General features: G+C 38.8%; 1 protein-coding gene across 11 annotated transcripts in view; it reads left to right on the top strand.

The window, feature by feature from the left end:
• The window catches only part of DOCK10 (dedicator of cytokinesis 10), a 165,173-nt gene that overhangs the window by 126,045 nt on the left and 20,995 nt on the right, over positions 1–18,133 (top strand). For 6 of the 11 annotated variants that reach the window (XM_074912824.1, XM_074912823.1, XM_074912815.1 and 3 more), the window contains 17 exons: positions 379–525; positions 2,407–2,490; positions 5,189–5,285; positions 6,554–6,598; positions 7,068–7,243; positions 7,372–7,488; positions 8,325–8,436; positions 9,167–9,288; positions 9,374–9,488; positions 9,653–9,719; positions 10,448–10,495; positions 11,138–11,239; positions 13,464–13,582; positions 14,254–14,366; positions 15,096–15,233; positions 16,824–17,006; positions 17,572–17,682. In XM_074912824.1, the coding sequence (XP_074768925.1) occupies positions 379–525; positions 2,407–2,490; positions 5,189–5,285; positions 6,554–6,598; positions 7,068–7,243; positions 7,372–7,488; positions 8,325–8,436; positions 9,167–9,288; positions 9,374–9,488; positions 9,653–9,719; positions 10,448–10,495; positions 11,138–11,239; positions 13,464–13,582; positions 14,254–14,366; positions 15,096–15,233; positions 16,824–17,006; positions 17,572–17,682 (1,896 nt within the window). Of the gene's footprint in view, positions 1–378; positions 526–2,406; positions 2,491–5,188; positions 5,286–6,553; positions 6,599–7,067; positions 7,244–7,371; positions 7,489–8,324; positions 8,437–9,166; positions 9,289–9,373; positions 9,489–9,652; positions 9,720–10,447; positions 10,496–11,137; positions 11,240–13,463; positions 13,587–14,253; positions 14,367–15,095; positions 15,234–16,823; positions 17,007–17,571; positions 17,683–18,133 lie in introns of all 11 variants that reach the window. The other 5 variants (XM_074912820.1, XM_074912819.1, XM_074912822.1 and 2 more) reach the window with 3 other exon arrangements.

Genomic DNA, 18,133 nt, shown 5'->3' with positions numbered 1-18,133 from the left:
TTTGTAATGGGTGGGTTAGAATGAAATGCAAATTCTCTAATTTCTGCCAGTTACCTAACAGGTGATTATGCCAGACAGCAAATGAATGACCTAGAAACTCTACTTTGCTTTGAGCAAACCTTACATAGCTGGAGATCAGTGCTTTGACCTCTTCTCTGCCTATCAAAGATGCTTTTGGTATACTTGTGCTGGAATCTGAGGATAAGCTCTCCCACTTTCCTATGGACCAGATTCTTCCTTTTGGGGTTTATGCTCAGAATATATACATGGAACTCTAGGAATATTTTTTTTATTCAAGTTTATTCTTGTCCTGAATGTATTTTCAGGTGTAATATGCAACATTGTGCATTCTCAAGTGATGATCTATTTCCTGCTTAGGTTTCCCGAACTCAGAGGTTTCCAGAATCATTTCAAACTGAGCTGGATACACTTGTGATGGTCTTAGCAGACCATGTTGTTTGGAAGTACAAAGATGCTCTCGAAGAAACCAGGAATGCAAACTACAGTGCTGCCAAGTTTCTCAAGGTGAGATGTTCTGTCATTATAGCATATGCACTTATATCCCCATACTTAATGCAAACTTGAGACTATTCTAGTCCAGTCAAAGGGAATAAAGACAACTCTGAGTGAATGATGTCTCAACTTCCGAGTTAAGTGTTGACCTGTAGTTCAGTTTTTCTATGCCCTTGAGTCTTTGAGAATGCAAAAGCTTTATCTAAGTCTGCTTCAAAACAATTCTTATTCATTTATATCTGTTCTTTGAAAGAGCCCAAGCTTTCAGATTCTGCAAATTCTTACATTACATTCACATGGGCAAAAATTTGGTAAGGAATAAAACCATAGTTATACTTGAGCTGGTATTTTTTCTTTAAGTATTATAGCCCTGAATGAATGTGGGTGGGTTAATATCTTCTAATCACAACCAGAGTGGGCAGCTTTTACAAACCGGAATAAGCAAATTGCAAGTATTATGTGAAATATAGTAAGCTACCTTTTTAACTCTGTAATACCCTTTCATTTACCAGATATAAGAAAACACACACATGCTTTGGAAAAGTCACTAAGAGGGGTTGCATTGTATGATTTTGTCCTAATATTTCTCCATCATTTTTATTTTCCCAGCATTGAATTAGCTCTGGACCATGGGAAAATTGCCATTCAATAAGTTGTGCAGATTTAAACTGGACACATTGACACACCTTTCCATTAATGGAATGATGTATATTAATGATGTACAGAACATTGTGTATAGTACACACTGAAACCCAGACTCAAATATTTTATGAGAAATTGAAGCACAGCATTAGGAAGGAGCAGTATTCCAGCAATATAATGTTCCTGTGAAGTTATAAGGAAAACAACCACACGCTGCAGATGTTTTTTTCTGCTTTCATACATAGGTGAAATAAATTATAGACTTGCTGTCCACTGAGTTTGTCCTCTGTTGCTGATATTAAGCTGTATCTATCTTAGTGTTACATCATTTGGAAGATGATGCTGGTTTGAGGCAGGAGCATGGATGGAGGTGCTTAGTCAGTAATTGCGTGGTGTTGCACCTGTGGAGGTGTTGCAGATTTGAGTGCTCTTTTTGTGTGTTACTCAGCTAAACTGGGAATACAGTAATGTTATGTTATATGACATGGCATATGGATGTGTTTTAATTTCTTTTCTAATCTGGTCTGCCAGAAAGAATTGCATAGGTTAGAGATGATACGGCTTTCTCTAGGCTGGGATTGCAGCAGCCTTTGAATGATGTGTGGCAGAGGGCTCAGAGCTTCACTGGATTTGCAGAGTTCAGGAACACCAGAGAAGGGGGGAAATTCAACATTGCATTCCTGATCTGGTAGGCTAACTCTTCAAGGAAAAAAATGTCAGTAACTGTAACACCAAGGCTCTCAAAAGACTTTACATCTTCTGGCTGTTTAGCCCATCAGTCAGCAAGAGCAGTGTTCTCATCATAGTATAGTGGCATATTTGCTCCCAGAGGAATAATGTAGCTCATAGACAGCAAGTATAGTGGCTGGATTTATTCCTCAGGAGTCATTGCTCTGTCACTGAAGGAGATATTCAGGTCAACTTCAGTCACATACCACCTCTAGTGATTGAATGTTACAGTACATGAATGACTTTGACTAGATAAGCTTTCTCCTACTGCACTGTACGCTGTGATTATTATTTTAGACTGTAGACACAGAGAAAATGAAAGGTCTGATCAATTTGTTATTACTGAAATTTTAAAATCAAGACAGATTGACCAGTTCCCTGGTTTTCCTTGCCCTGCTATAAGACTAACTTCACCTGCACAAATGGCTCAAGTTTATAGGTGACACAAGGCAAACAGCAAGGTAAGTGAGGCCATGTACTGCTTTTTTGGCTATAAATTATTTTTTTTTTCCCCTTTCTTAGCGCTGTTTTACATTTATGGATCGTGGATTTGTGTTCAGGATGGTCAACTGTTACATAAGTATGTTTGGAACAGGAGATAGCAAGGTATAGTTTTGATTTTTGTTTTTGCCAAAGTGTCTTGCTAGCAGAATATTTTTGTATTGAGCCATTTATGATCTGTTCCATGGCTTCACCATGCTCAGAACTCAAGTCAGTGAAAACATTTACTGTAAACATGTGTTTAAAACCTTTTGGTTCTGAGGCATCTATCCCCTTTTCTGGGAGTATATCGCTGTGTCCAAACAGCTTCTCTCTGAGCTCTGCAAAGACTGCTCAGACCAAAGCATGCAAAAGGCTGAATTTACTTTGTGCTTCTTTGGAGAGTATACTTGTGGTTTGGTCTATAAATATCAGCAGTAATTTTCTTTGAGGAGATTAAACTAAGAGCATATGAACAAGTTAACATTGTGTAAACTCAAGTGAGAATGTAACATCTCAGTTACTTTGAATGGTATGCTCTTACCTCATTGATGATGCAAGAAAGCCAATCTGCTCCAAATTAATTTGTGCTCAGTATGAGGAAAATTCTCTGCAGCCTGAATTTCTTCTTTAATACCTATAATAGTCAGTGATACAGTTTGAGCAATACATTTCAAACTGCAAGAGGTCCCCAAGTATTCAGCTTGACTCCTTTACTCTTCCATCAGGATGAGTCACAGGCTTTTTCTCTTCCATGACTGGGTTTCTGAGCTATCATACCAGAGCATGTAAGATGATAGATAACAGAATGTATTAAAGACATACACTTTGAATGACTCATCTTTTCCAAAAAAGCTTACAAAACTCCATTGTCCATTAACTTTTTATAATTCTTTAGTGGTGATCTGGGCATTCGTAGGTAATGAGTGAGATTACTCCAGGTCTGTTATGCTTTTTACTAAAACCAACTTAGTGCTGCACTCGGACCTTTCACCTAATCTCTTGAACAGATGTAGAATGGAGTCTCTCAGTATTAATTTAATAGCCTGAAGTCTATAATTCTGTAAATAATTCTATGTAATCTGAAAATTGTTTCCACATTTCAAACTTCCCTAAATACATTCAACCACAGAAACAGATGTTTAATTAAAAAAGCCAATTAATGGCCAGTGGAAAAGCCTGAGATTAGTCAGTGTGCAGAGCAGAACTTGGCACTTCCTTGGCAGTAAGTGCATCCACGCAGCATCCCTCCAGAGCCGTCTGCCAGGATGCCTGGAAGCAGAATCGCTGCAGAGCTGAAACAGATGTACCACTGGAACAGGCTTAGCAGCACTTGAAAACAATAGCCACAAAATAAAATCGGAGATTTCTGACCTCAAGGAGAGAGAGGCCTTGCACTGTTTTCATTTTGTCAGACACTTAAGCAAGAGCTGGTCATTTAAATGTGCTGCAGGATTTCTTTCTGTGGGTCTTTTGCTTCTTTAACTGGATTGTTTATGTATCAGAAAGATGACACTGCAATCTGACCTCTCTCTTCAGAAAGTTTAACAGTGTATATTACTGCTTTAATAAATAGTTTGTGGGTATATCAGTCTATAACGTTGCAATTTGAATTTATGTCTAATTGTGAATGAAGCACCATAAGTTCTGTTCCACAGAAATGTCACAGTATTCCATATTTTGACATTTAAACATTGTTTTGAGAAATACTTAATCAGAAGTTGAAATACCTCATTAGAATTCAGCTCGTTGCATTCCCTCAAAATGTCACCATTCCTTTTGAGAAACACATTCCAGGTGCTTCATTTCTTTATTTACCATTAGACCCTGAGTTTTGTGTCCAGCTGTATTCCTGATACTGCACTACAGTGCAATAAAACATTTCAGGAAAAAATTCCCCACCATCCAGTCCTCAGCAGACTCTGAAAAGTGTATGTTCCAGGTATTCTAGCCTGACGGTGGCAGCAGAAATGCTACAATTTAATTAAACAAATTTTAAGGGCAAATAAAACAGTTTTACAAGTACTTTCTAATGCTAGGGCAAATGTTTGACCTAGATCAGTGCAGTGTTGTATTGGTAGTCCTGAATGCTTTCTGCCACTAAGAACAGTGAGCTGAAAAGATGGAAATAAAAATTTATTACTGGATGTCATGTATTATCTTTATATCTCAGTGGCACATTGTTATAGTGGGAAAGATAAATTTCTGAGGTAGTTGCAAGGCTTCACAGAAGATCATGTATGGCTTCTTGGGAGGGAAATATTAAGGAAATAATACCAAATTATATAACACCCTTGGAGCTGGAACTCGCTGGCATCAATAGGGGAAGTTTTCATCACTATAAATAAGTATGGGATCTGGCCTGTGTGGCTGAAACTTGGTATTTGGTTGACCAAAAAGAGAAGGAGCAAAAAAAATAAATTAAAAAAAAAGGCGTAATACTTGTGATGATCCCAAACTGATGTGAACTGGAGATGGTACTTTGCTATGATTATATGCTATAGTATATACCATCAAAAGACCCAGTGTAGCTTTGAATATACCTTAAATATTTGGCTTGAATCAGGCTTCTATTTATCAGCACATCTTCAATGAAAAATCGTGGCTGAGGAATCTAAAAAACTTGTTTGACAGTGACAAGTTTGTTTGATAAGAGACAAAAACCAAATGTTTATTATTCGTGTAGCTTGACATAACAAGCTGTAAGGTTTCATCGTTGGCTGTGAGTTTGAATTGTGAGGTAGAGATCAATAGTAGTGCAGCTCTGTCTTACCATTTTCCCTGTTTTAATGTGAACTGAACGATTGCCTGTTGTGATTTTCAGACTTTACATCAGTTCAAATTTGACTTCCTTCAAGAAGTCTGTCACCATGAGCACTTTGTCCCTCTGTGCCTGCCCATACGGTCTTCAAACATTCCTGGTAAGGCACCACCCCGAAAGGGTTTCTGTACAACCGCGAGTTATCGGGAGGCTCAAAGAGCAGATAACAACTAACTCTCTGAAGTATCATGTCTGCACATCAGGCACAGAAGCCCCAAATGGCTTTTCAGGTGTGGTACTTAAGCAGCATGATAAAAATAGCATCATTTCAGTATGCCTGTAAATAAACGCAACCCCTGACAACGCAGTTAGGAGGTGGGGGGGGCGACTCTTCCGCTGACAGTTTTGAGGTGAATGAACTGGGCTATTTGCATGGACTAATTACTAAAACTGCAGTAGCCTTGGGAGGTGGTGAGCTAGGGAAGGGGTTGAACAAGTACAGCAGGAAGGGGAAGAAGCTGAGGCAGTGATAAGGGCATTGTGAAACTCTGCTATTTGGGAACAGGCTTGTCCATGTGACAGCCCCTCCTTTGCAGGGAAGGTCTGAACAGGACATGCAGCAGGAGATTATAGGCCGTTGGTACTTTTGCCTCCAGGGTATCTCTAGGACTGGCAGGCAGGTCCCACGGAATAGCATTTTTTTTCTCTGCATTTACTTTCTTGGCTTCTGGCAAGCCTGTGCATTACATGGTCACCACATACTGAAGTGTTTTACCTGGAGCAGTGAGACAAGAGAGGCCCATTTTGGAATCTGTTAGCAATACCTCCTGAGCTGCTTCTCAAGGCAGGGCATACTGTGTGTAACCCGTTTTGCAGAGGCATGAGCAGGTTTTGCCTGTGCTCTGCCACAGGAGTGAATTCACCCTGCCCATGCCCCAGAGCCAAGGGCCACCATACATTCCATCTCCTGCATTGAAATCTGTTGGTTTGAACCGAACTTTGTGGCCAATACCCAGTACTGGGTGTTTTTCCTCTTCATTTCAAAGGCACTGGGTTTTCAGATCTGGGCACAGTTCCCAGTTCTGACAGTTTTCCCCATGCTCTGAGGAGATCACTTGGGATGTGGTCCTTTAAGTTGCTGAGAGTGGAAATTGCTTCCAGTGGAAGGCAGAATCAGCTCTGTGCAGCATCTCTCAAACTGGGGGCCCTTGTCTCCTTTAGCTTTCCGCACCAAAAAGTGAGTTCAGCTCTGACACTTATAGCATTCTTTAACAGTAGAAGCTGTTTAATTCAAATTTAAGTTAAATTAAAAAAAAACAAAAAAAACAAAAAAAACCACAAAATGAAGCAATATATTTTTTACACTTAATAAGTAAAAAATGTGCATGATTTTTGCCTATTTTTCTTTTATATTTATGAAAAATGAAGACCCTGTGACACCTTCAGAGTCAACACAGGAATATCGAACATCAGGTATGAACAAAATGACTGTATAAGAAGTAAGCAGAATTGTGCATCAAGAGCTTTTAAGATTTACTTTGACCAGTGCCACTGAACTGTGGCAAATTTAGGCAAAAATTATTTATCATTTTCAGAAGTGGAATTAGTCTGGATCTCTGTTTTAGAGCTTTTCTAGGTAGAATATGGGAACGATTTGGACTCTGTGCGTCAAAGAAGTGAATAGCCTTATTGCGTGAAAAACATTTGAGATTCTCATATGGGAATGTGTATGTAAATTGTGTTATTAAATTGTAAAAATTGTATTATTTTAAAATAATATTAATTTGTTTTAGAAAGTGAGGGAGCAGAATTGGGCAGTTGGATTAAGAAATCAAGGGATTAAATCAATAAAAGTTATTGAAAATTTGAAAAGGGGCGGGGGGGGGGAGGAGTATGCAACCTATATATTAATTTAAAGCATTCTTGTCTGTTCTGTTCCAAGATATTCCAGAGTACACATTGACCAATGAATTTTGCCGCAAACATTTTCTAATTGGAGTCCTCCTGCGGGAGGTTGGTTTTGCCTTGCAAGAAGACCAGGATATTAGGCACTTAGCTTTGGCTGTGCTTAAAAACTTAATGGCAAAGCATTCGTTTGATGATCGATATGCAGATCCGGTAAAGAAACTTTTTATTCTTTTTAATTTGCTTGTTCATACAGTAGCTAAACATATATGAAGCTTCCTTAGCCAGTAGTATACGTTAATTAGTTTCTTCAGGATTATGTTGTATCTTTTATTTTTTAGGCAAAACAGGCACAAATAGCAAACCTGTACATGCCACTCTATGGAATGCTTTTGGACAATATGCCAAGGATTTACATGAAGGATATGTTCCTTTTCAATATCAATACTTCCAATCAGGTAATTCATGTGACTTTTCAGAACACTGAAACAATCAAACTGAGGTCTGACCCTGTCAATCCGGTGGGAAGAGGTCCTAGTTTATGCCGGTCACAAGCTAGCTAATGAAATGCAGTTCTGAAAATGCTGACTTGTTTGCACCCGCAGTGTTTTAATTTGGAAGGTCTCGATTCTCGGAGCACCTGTGGGGCCCTGGGAGTCTGTACCGGCAGCGTACAGACTGTGGGTCTGGAACAGGTGCAGGACACTGGCTGTCCTAGGGCTGGAAACGCAGAGGTTTGCAGTCCCAGCCAGTCCATCTGGTACGTCTGCCCTGGTGCTGCAGGCAGGTGGCTGAGGACCCTGTCCTCAGGCAGGTCCCTTGGCAGGCGGCTGGTGGTAAAGAAAAACTGCCATGCCCACAGATTCTTTGCCAGGTTACATCATGGCTGCCCCAGGTAGTTTCACTGGTACACAGAGGGACCATGAGCTATACCAGGAGGCAGAGGGAGTGCATACAAGTATCTGAAGGAGGGAAGGGGTACAGAAACATCATAAAACAGCTTCACCACCACAGAAAATGTCTGTATTAACTGCGCACATGGAGGAGCATGTTTGTTTATCTCTTGTTATATTCATATCCCTGCTTTAAAAACTAGAAACAGATTTCTGCAGGGGTGTTGTGTCTTTCAGTCCTTCCACCAAACAAGGCTGTTTCATCTGCTTATTGCTAACAGCCTACTGAAAGTAGATTTTCAAGCTCAGTATCTAAGAGAAGCCTGTCGGGTGTGCTGTCATTATGAAAGTTATGAGTCATATTATTTACTGGAGTTTGTTCTGTTTCTTTCAAAATACAGGGATCTAGGGATGACTTGAGCACAGCTGGAGGATTTCAGAGCCAGACAGCAATGAAACATGCAAACTCTGTGGACACATCTTTTTCCAAAGATGTTCTGAACTCTATAGCAGGTATAAATGACAGATTGAACATGCACATAGGTAGATTTCTGTGTATCTCTATCCATCGTGCTTTCTGCTTTGTATTCATGGAGAGGATATCATTAACCCATCTTACACAATATTCAGGGAAACATGGTATACGATGTTTCTCTTCCCTTTGGGTGTTTTTGAATAGATTTTTATTTCTCTTGTGAAGCTGCTCTTCTTCCACTGCTTCACTTACTCGCCTGCTTTGGAACAATGCCAGTATTCAGGCTCTCACAAATCCCTGTGCCTGACTTCATTCTTGTAGTCTCTGACTGACTTAAGAATAGTTCCAGGGTTTCTCCTGAAAACTATTGAAGTCTCTCAGAGGAAAATATTCTTAGTTATTCTTAGTTTTTCCAGGCTTAATGGAAGGATAGAAACACAACTTACTTTGTTCACTTTCTCCAAACTCCATTTCAAACTTCAGGGATATGCATGGTCATCTTTCCACTGATTTTTGTGGTTTTAGGTCAGGCCTTACAGAATGCAACAAGCCATTTTAATGCCATGAATAACAGCAAACTGAACCATTTTATTTCAACTTGTTGCATGTTTTCAGTACTAAACATACCCATCAATAGCTTTGCTATTGGAAATTCAAAGCACCGGTGTCAATCCAGCATGTGACATTTTATGTTTTCCATTTTTCTTGTTAGTTTTTGTATCCATAAATGTTTTAGTTTAGCATGTTTGCTATGACTTTCATTTACAGCCTTTTCATCAATAGCTATCTCTGCAGCAAACCATGCTGACTCCAGAGCTTCCTTAGCAAGTCTTGAATCTAACCCAAGTACCAATGAAAAAAACAGTGAGAGAACTGACACGTGTGAAAAGGTACATGTGCAAATGTTGAGAACGGTTATTAGAGGTGGAAACCTATCACTATACTTAACAAGACCCTTTGCTGCCAATTCAACAGATCATGAGACCTTTGTCTTTGATTGGATCAACTCTTCGTTTTGACAAGTTGGATCAAGCTGAAACTAGAAGCCTTCTTATGTGTTTCCTTCACATTATGAAAACCATTTCAGAAGGTACGAAAATGTGCACTCACTACTTAATGTACCTGGTAAAATATTGTGAATGCTGAATCCAAACAAATATTAAATGAGAATAATTATCAGTGTAGTTTGCAGGCTTTGGGCCAAGTTTAATTCCCTGTAACAGCTACATAATATGTTTTATTATCTCCCTTTAGATGCATTGATTTCCTACTGGTTGCGAGCACCATTCTCAGAAATAACAGACTTTTTCAGCATTTTAGAGTAAGTTCACATTGTGGGTGGTTGATTTAATGTCAAATGATGATGTTCTTAAAGTGACTGCTGCAAATAATTTCTCTTTGGGTTTGTCTATCTAGTGAAATAGGCTGAGAGAGCTTTGCTATCTTAGATTATTTTGCCATAATCTTCTGAAGTTGTAATGAGATGTTACTAATAAAATCCATATCCTCCAATATGTTGGTCATTTCCACGAATAGGGGGGTATAATGCTTTGGGTGTTCCTCCTAAAAGAAATTTTCATTTGGAGTTGAAATTCTGTTATTCCTTTGAGAAAAGTATTTAGCTCCTCAAAGGTTCCAAAGCATAAGAAAAGCCATATAATGTAGGATCTTCACATCTTTTCACATCTCCAAGGCGGTTTGCTCAATCCATTCTATGCATGTCTGCAGAATGCAGCAGGTAGCTGTTTTCAGAATTTCCTCATAAGTGAAATGCAAGTTATTTAACTTCAGCTGGTGAAGAAGCAATGCTTTTGCAGCCTAGTCTTTGCGTCCTCACCAAGCAGGAATCTTCAACCATGCAGAAAGGGAGCAAGGGTGTGAAAAGTGGTGCCACGTCTTGTGCATCCCTGGGCTGAGAACTGCTGCATTCTGTTCTGTTTGCTTACTAGGAGGTGCATATGCCACAGGTCTCTTTCGAGGCATTGAGTTTCAGCATTTTTTCTAATTAGGAAGCCATTAATAGACATAAAATGCTGTTTTGTCTTTCAGGGTTTGTCTGCAAAATTTCAGATATCTAGGAAAACGCAATATTGTGAGGTAATTCTCTAGTTATAGACTGTATGTTATGCATTACATTAGGCTTATGAGATTGACAGTATATCATTTTTCTCCTGGAAGCATTCAGATCTACTGAAACCAATGTATGCTTCATTTTTTTTCTTTTATGAAAACAATGTTATTGTGATGTTCTGGACATCTGACTACATACCTGGTGTAAAAGATGAATTGCATGTGATGATATGATAACCACTGTTGCATTTATAACCCAAAATACTGGGCCATTCTCAACTATATTTCTGTGCATATGCCAAACAAAGGAACTTGAACACTCTAGTTTATATCCATATAATGGAAATAATAGTTTTAATGGGCATAGATGAATGTTCCACAGCAATGAAACAAAAAAATTTTCTGTCTCTACCCACTCTCTGAAAAAACATGAGATCGTGTTCCAGCTGTGAAACGTGAAATGCACACTTTGTCTCAGTTGATGTTGCATTTTTAATTTAATGTTACCACTGTGAACTTGTCTATATGTCACACTGTGGAAAAATGAAAGGTCACCAGATGAACCAGTTCATGCTCCATGGCAGGTTTTGTGAGGCCTGTATTTATTCTTCAGAGGCATGGCAAAATCAGTGTCACATTCCATAACACATTGTTATCTTCTCTTAACAGGAAAATTGCTGCTGCTTTTAAGTTTGTTCAGGCCACCCAGAATAATGGAACCCTTAAAGGTTCGAACTCCTCTGGCCAGGCATCGGGTCTGCTCTCACAATGGTAATGACATGTATTACTAACTCCTATAAAACCATAATCTTTGTTGTCATCCTCCAGCCCTCATACACTGTCACAGTGTTGACTGACAAGAGGTTGGTATATGTCAGAGCCCCCAAAGCCATAAGCAGTGAAAGAATTGAGTCGCTTTAACTTCAGCTTGATTTATAAACTGTTGTTTAAAATGTTACGTTCAGAAGAATTCTTAGTTACTCTAAGTATTGTTAAGTATTGCAGAAACAGTAGCTGTTCGTTTCAGCTCAGGTCCCTATCTGAAACATAATCCACAGTTTTTCCCAACCTGAAGTAATTCATAGGTCTGTAACCTTATGTTTTCAGAAATCTTACTGATTTAGGGGTAAATATCAATGGATGCACTTACAGTGTTGGGGGATTCATTTCTCCCCGTTAATGTGGGGTTGCAGAGGGGGAAGTATCTAGCAACACACAGTCAAACTTAAGAGTAGGTTTGCTTGACACCCATCTTTTTACTTCCATGCAGTTAAGTATAGCATAGTCCTATAATGTTATGTCCGTGTTTCCAGCTAGAGAATCTTTCTTTCCTAGTCTTTTTTTTCTTCCATCTTCCTAGTCTAAGCATTCTAAGATTTAATAATTTTTATGGACTGCATGGTAATAAGCTGCAGGTGCAGCACATCTTTAATAAGATCCTTTTAGGGGAAAGTGGGATCCATTTCATGTTAATAATGTAAAACTGTACAGAGAAAGCAAACTTTTGACTCCGTGCAGGTTGTGGTGGTATCTAAGAGCATGGTGAGAAAGTCCCACTTCCTTATGAGTTTGGATTGTTGACTTTTCTCATTTACATATAGCTATAATATATATGCTCACCATTATAAGCATGTATCTTGGAATGGAACAAGGGGGAAAAAAGATACTTTCTCTTCCATACTTCTTCCTACTGTGCAGTTTTCAAGAAGCAGCACTGATTTCATTACCTCAACTGGAACTGGCAAGCAGCCTTTAGGAGACACTTGTTTTGTTGCATGTTTGCAGGTGAACCATCATGGTGGCAATCCAGAAAACAAAGTCACTTTTCTGCTGTCTCCAGGGCCTTCACACTTTAGCCCCTCACATATCAGCATTTGTTGTCCAGATGGCTATTGTTTTGGCCTGCTGTAATACAGCGCATTTTTTGATGAGTTGGGAGGTGAAGTATTGCTGGTGATCAGCTCTAACTTGCACTTACATTTATGGATTTCAGTTTGTTGACATGTTCATAACCAGACTTTACACCCTCCCAACCCTACCCACCCCACCCCCCACAAAACCCCACACCACAAAAAAATACCTTTGAGATCAAAGTTTGACACGTTCCAAATCCATTAGTTTGCTAGGATGTCCACCCAAGTCCCTCCACTGTGACCATTAATGGAAGACTTTATCACATTGATTGGCCAAGTCTGGCCATCAATTCCATACCTGTGTTGGGAACCTGTTCTTTTTTTATATCTGAAATGCTAATTTTATAAAATTTTTTTGTAAAAATAACCAACATAAAATACAATTTAGCAAGGTGCAGGAAGTAATTCTGTCTTAGAATATTTTTAAATTAAGCAAATTTTGGAAGCTACTTTTTTTAAAAGAAATTAAATAAAAGTGTAATTATAAAAGTGACCTGAATTTGGAGAAATGTTAAATCTTGCTGAATTCTATAGTGGTTACAAAATCAAAATAATTTCAATTATTATGATAAGCATTGGTATTTTAATTCTAAGCTTCTTATTATAAATTGGTGATGTGTTTGTCAGCATCAGAGGGTTAAAAGAACACACAGACACGCAAGCACATACTTTACTGTCACTGTCAGTTTATCATCATTTTTTCCCTTCACAGAAGCTGTATTGGTTCTTTCATGAGCAGGATATATTTTTCTTGTATTCTGAGTTAACAGAACTCATCTCAGTTTCTCTTCACCCAAAGGCAGTTTTCTAAACAGCCAGCTATTTAAGCTGATGCTTTTTTTCAGTGTTCAGTGAGTGTTTTGTCTCCTGTGATCTCAAGAAATCACAGCACATCTGATTGTTTTGTCCACCTCACTGACTTTCTTCTTTATCTTTTGTTTCTCTGAAAAATTTTGCATCAGTTTGTTTAACTTAGCCTTTGAGAAGTAATGTAGACAATTCTAACCAACATGAAAAAATTCTGTATAGTTGTGGTACTTTATTCCTTGTTTCTGTTTTTTAATGGTACCTTTCAATTACAGGATGCATTCTAGTCATGATGGCCACAAGCATCACAGATCTCAAACATTACCAATAATCCGTGGCAAAAATGCACTTTCTAACCCCAAACTCTTGCAGATGATAGACAGCAGCACTACCAGTAAGTACAAAATATTACTTACGTCCCTCAGATTCTGTGGGGTTTGGATCAGCCTCTATACAATTAAATCTGTTTTCATGAGTGCCGATGAAAGACGGCCTGAGAAGAGCCGAAATATAAATAGAGCTGCTGGCTTTGCCTTTTTCAGGAAACTAAGAAATCTAAGCTTAAATTTGGTCAAAGTTCATTTAGAAACAAAATTAATTACAATAACCTGACATATTTAAATAGCTTTAATGACAAGTTATTCCCCCCTTCCCAGTATCTCTTACATCTATGATTATGTATCTTGCTATATAAGCAGATGTATTGGCTGAAATATTACATTTATTAAATTTAGCAATAAAAGTGACCTTTTCATGACAGAATGTTCTTTAAATAATGAGATCTAAGTCATCTATCCCACTTTCCAATTAGATTTCTCTCCTCCTTTGAGTACAAACGCAAACAAAGAAAGAATATACTCACATCACTGGTGCAGCTGGTAAAAGTTGACTTAAATTCCATCCCCTTTCATCGCCTGTGAGCAGTTTTCTCAAAATACCCCTTTGATTAAATGTATACTTAAGACCCCATTTCTACTGTGCTGAGACTTAATGACCAGATTGCAGAATTACATCATCTTTAACTACACTCAGAAGATTGTTCTCTTGGTTTTTTATATGTTGCAGGCAGCTCTAGTGAAACAGACATTGTACAGTATGTAGACACAGAGGCAAACATTGCTACAGAAGTTTCCCTCACAATCCTTGACCTGTTGTGTCTTTACACTCTGAATCACCAGGTATGTTTTGCTGTTTCATTTTCTACTTCAACTGGCACTATGTGGGATGTGTAGTGGAAGGAAGGCCTGGGGGAGCAGGCCCACAGAAAAATTGAAATGGCTGAGACAGCAGGATAGGGAAATAAGTTATGCCAGTCCTCAGTGAAGGTATTATTTAAAGGAATTGATTCATAGTACCCAAACTGAATAGAAGCATGTGGGAGAAAGAGCATCCTACATACCCAGGGCTATGTACAACCCTACTCCGTATGAAAGTGTCATGCATCTACTAATACGTCACCTTATCTGAATCATGCTTATCCCAGTAGATCTCAGAGATTTTAGACAAAAGATTTCCGAACTGCTTATTATCTATATCTCTTCAAGTCAGCAGGTGGATCCTCTACCTCTTTAAAAATTGCTCTACAAATACTGGCCCAGATGACTTGCTGAAGGGCTTACAGCTACAATACAGCAGGCAGCTCCTTTTAGATTTAGTGTCTTCTTTCTTCCACCCTAGCCCTTAGATCTAGTGTATACCATCCACGAGTAGTACAGGCGTAGGAAAGTGCTGTCCTTGAAAAACTGCAAGTAAAAAGTCTGCAGCAAGCTGGGAATGCCTTATTGCAGAGATTTTGCATTGAGAAAAGCATCTCCCTAGGAACGCTCGGATGTAAAGTCCAGCAGATCCTTCTTCTGTTTATTCACTTTAATAACCAGAATGTCCTGTCTTGTCTGTGAACTTTTCAGAGGCAGCTCCAGCAATCTGATTGCCAGAATGCATTGATGAAGAAAGTCTTTGACACACACATGCTCTTTTTGCAAATCAACCAGTCAGCGGCAGCTCTCAAGCATGTCTTTGCTGCCCTACGGCTGTTTGTAGGCAAGGTAACTATAGTTTTATTCTGTTAGTCTGTCCTGTTAATATGTTACAGAAAATGCAGCTTGAGGACAGTTGGGTACTTTGAAAGAGTTCTGAATTTCACTGTACTAACGCTTATTCCTGACAAAGATCTTCTAATTTATTGTTGATTAAAAGTGACAAGTTCACAATAGATGAAAAAATAGTTCAATTTTGGAAAATTAAAAATTTACTGAGAAAGCAAAGCTTTTAAAATAAATAAGTAACTAATGTCCAGGTCTGTGGTATCTGGCTATACCATTGGCTTTCATGCTTTTACCACCCTTGGAAGAAAGCTTGAAACCCTAAAGGGCCATGGTCTTCATGGCAGATATCTGGCTTGGAGAATCCAGCAGTGAATGATTACAGCTATCCCCAGAGGAGGTAGCAGGAGAGTATTCCATACACTTCACCAAAAGTTTATCCAAACTAATACAGTTTTACAAAAACTTATTTTCAACATAGAAGAATGATGAAGAAGAATTATTGGACAAAAACATGCTTATGTGTCAAACCGTTTATTTGCTTGCATTACACAGATGTAAATGATCACAGGCAATTAGACACTTTGTGCCAACTGCAAAGGCTGCACAATTTCCAAGTCACAGACTTAGATGAGATCCTATTAAAACTAACCAGAATGTAGCACACAGATAACAATTGCTATGGGGAAGTGAGAATAAGCAAGACTGGCCTGATCTCCCAGATGTTTCTATGAAACATAACAGTGTAGATCAGTTTAAACCATGTGGCCTCCTTCTGGTTGTTATCTCAGGGGAAAGGAGGAGGAAATCATTTCTCCCAGTAACGTAGCTTGGGGACATGGGGGAAATATAAAATAAACCATCCACAGACAGCTTTAAATTACATACCAGACAGTCAGGAATGGAAGAACTCTGTATAATGGGGAGGACAAATAAATATCCAGGATTGCCCTTTTTGTTCATTCTGTAGCTCTTGGGATTGAATTCTCTCTTTGTAGTTCTGTGGGAACAGGGATCAGTCATGCAGCAGAAACTCTTGGGCGGTACGTGAGATCTGTAGCCAGTACGTACATCTTCCACCTCTCCTTGGTCTGTCTTGTTATATTCGCCCTGCTGATAAATAGTAGGTATGGTTTGGAGAGCCATCCTTCACTCTTTCTTGTCTCCTGCTGTTCAAACCCTTGACCACTGGAAGTTCACTGCTCAGAGTATTTTCTTTCTCCTGAACATCTTTTACAGTAGTGCAGAACCCCACACATGCTTTTCCTGGTGAGCTATATCTGCATTCCAGATAGGCTGCTCTGCTTTTTATGCTTGTTGTGTGCCAGCTGCTGTCTGGACTTCCTGGAAGCCAGTTGGATTCTTGCATTGCATACAGGGTTTGTATGAAAACCTGTGTACAGTTTTTACTTAATCTTAATTTGCACATGGGATTGTGTTTAGCCAGCGGCTAATTTTTTCACTAAATCCTGGTGTGAATAAATATGAGAGAGCTGTTTTTACTGAAAGCTTAACAGAAAAATGTACTGACTCAGGATAACTGTACCATGGCCTGAGAGTAGTGCTAAACATATTCACGCTTTTTTTCAATAGTTCCCATCAGCATTCTTCCAAGGACAAGCAGATCTCTGCGGTTCACTCTGCTATGAAATCCTGAAGTGTTGTAACCATAGGTCACGCTCAACTCAGACAGAAGCTTCTGCTCTTCTTTATTTTTTCATGAGAAAGAACTTTGAATTTAACAAGCAGAAATCAATAGTCAGATCCCATCTACAGGTAAGTGAATAGTGAGATCATCAGTATTTAGCTGATGTGCATTGGTTTTTATCATTATTTTATGCACTGTAGCAAAACAATTCTTTTGGAGTCCTCAGACAGGCAGTTCTCTGTGGCAGCTTGATTTTCCTGCCAAGTCTGAAGACATTGGGCTGGATTCTCTGCTGTTCTTGGACTGCTCGGCTCTGTTCCAGGGAGGGACAGCAGCTGTGAATGTAGCCACGTAGCCAATAAATAGCCAGATAAATGGCTATTCTTGATTCATGTGCATCACTTACAGCAGTGAGAACATATCCCATGAAGGAACTAAACAGAATATGATAGTATAGTAGCAGAAATGTAGTCCAGTAACAATAGTGCTTACACTGCAAAATGTAGCAATTACAAACATTGGAAAGATTACTCATAGTCTTTATATTTCTATCTGTTATCATCTTAGGACAGGTATAAAAGTGCATCTCTGCTAACCTGGTACATCAAGTCATACTAAAACAGGGATTAAAAACCATTCAGAAACTTTGATTTTCTTTGTAATTGCACCCTGTGTTTGCTCCCCCCCATACAGCTCATCAAAGCAGTGAGCCAGCTGATAGCGGATGCAGGGATTGGCGGATCTCGTTTTCAACATTCACTTGCAATTATAAACAATTTTGCTAATGGAGACAAGCAGATGAAAGTAAGAAATATTTTTTGTCAATCACTACCTCTTGCAAAAGGTCAACAGTTTCAGAGGAGCAAGTGTTTCAGTGAATAAAACTGCTGGCTTTTATTAGACAGTGATTTATGCATTCATACTGTGCCTTTTTCAGGCAGCCTGAAATTCATGAAAATGTTTGTGTCTCAGAAGCGTAATAATTGAAAATAATTTTTAAAACAAAAAAGATATATTTTTATTCGAAAATTGTATTATTTGTTATTCACTGCTTATTTTGTTCCGGATGCCAGAGATGTCATGCATTGTGACTAATGAAACACAATTTCAGTTGACAAACATTTTTTAGTCTACAAACTGTCCCTTTAGTCTGTTCAGTAAATGTGTAGCAAAAACATGCACAACAGTTGGCTTTTGTAACAGCTTGCTAACCCCCTGAAAAAGGCACTTAGATTAGTTACCATTGTTATTAGAT

Source organism: Athene noctua, chromosome 8 (assembly GCF_965140245.1).
Source record: "Athene noctua chromosome 8, bAthNoc1.hap1.1, whole genome shotgun sequence".
Classification (NCBI taxonomy): domain Eukaryota; kingdom Metazoa; phylum Chordata; class Aves; order Strigiformes; family Strigidae; genus Athene; species Athene noctua.
The sequence above is the reverse complement of the archived record's forward strand: the minus strand, read 5'-3'. Positions and strand labels throughout refer to the sequence as shown.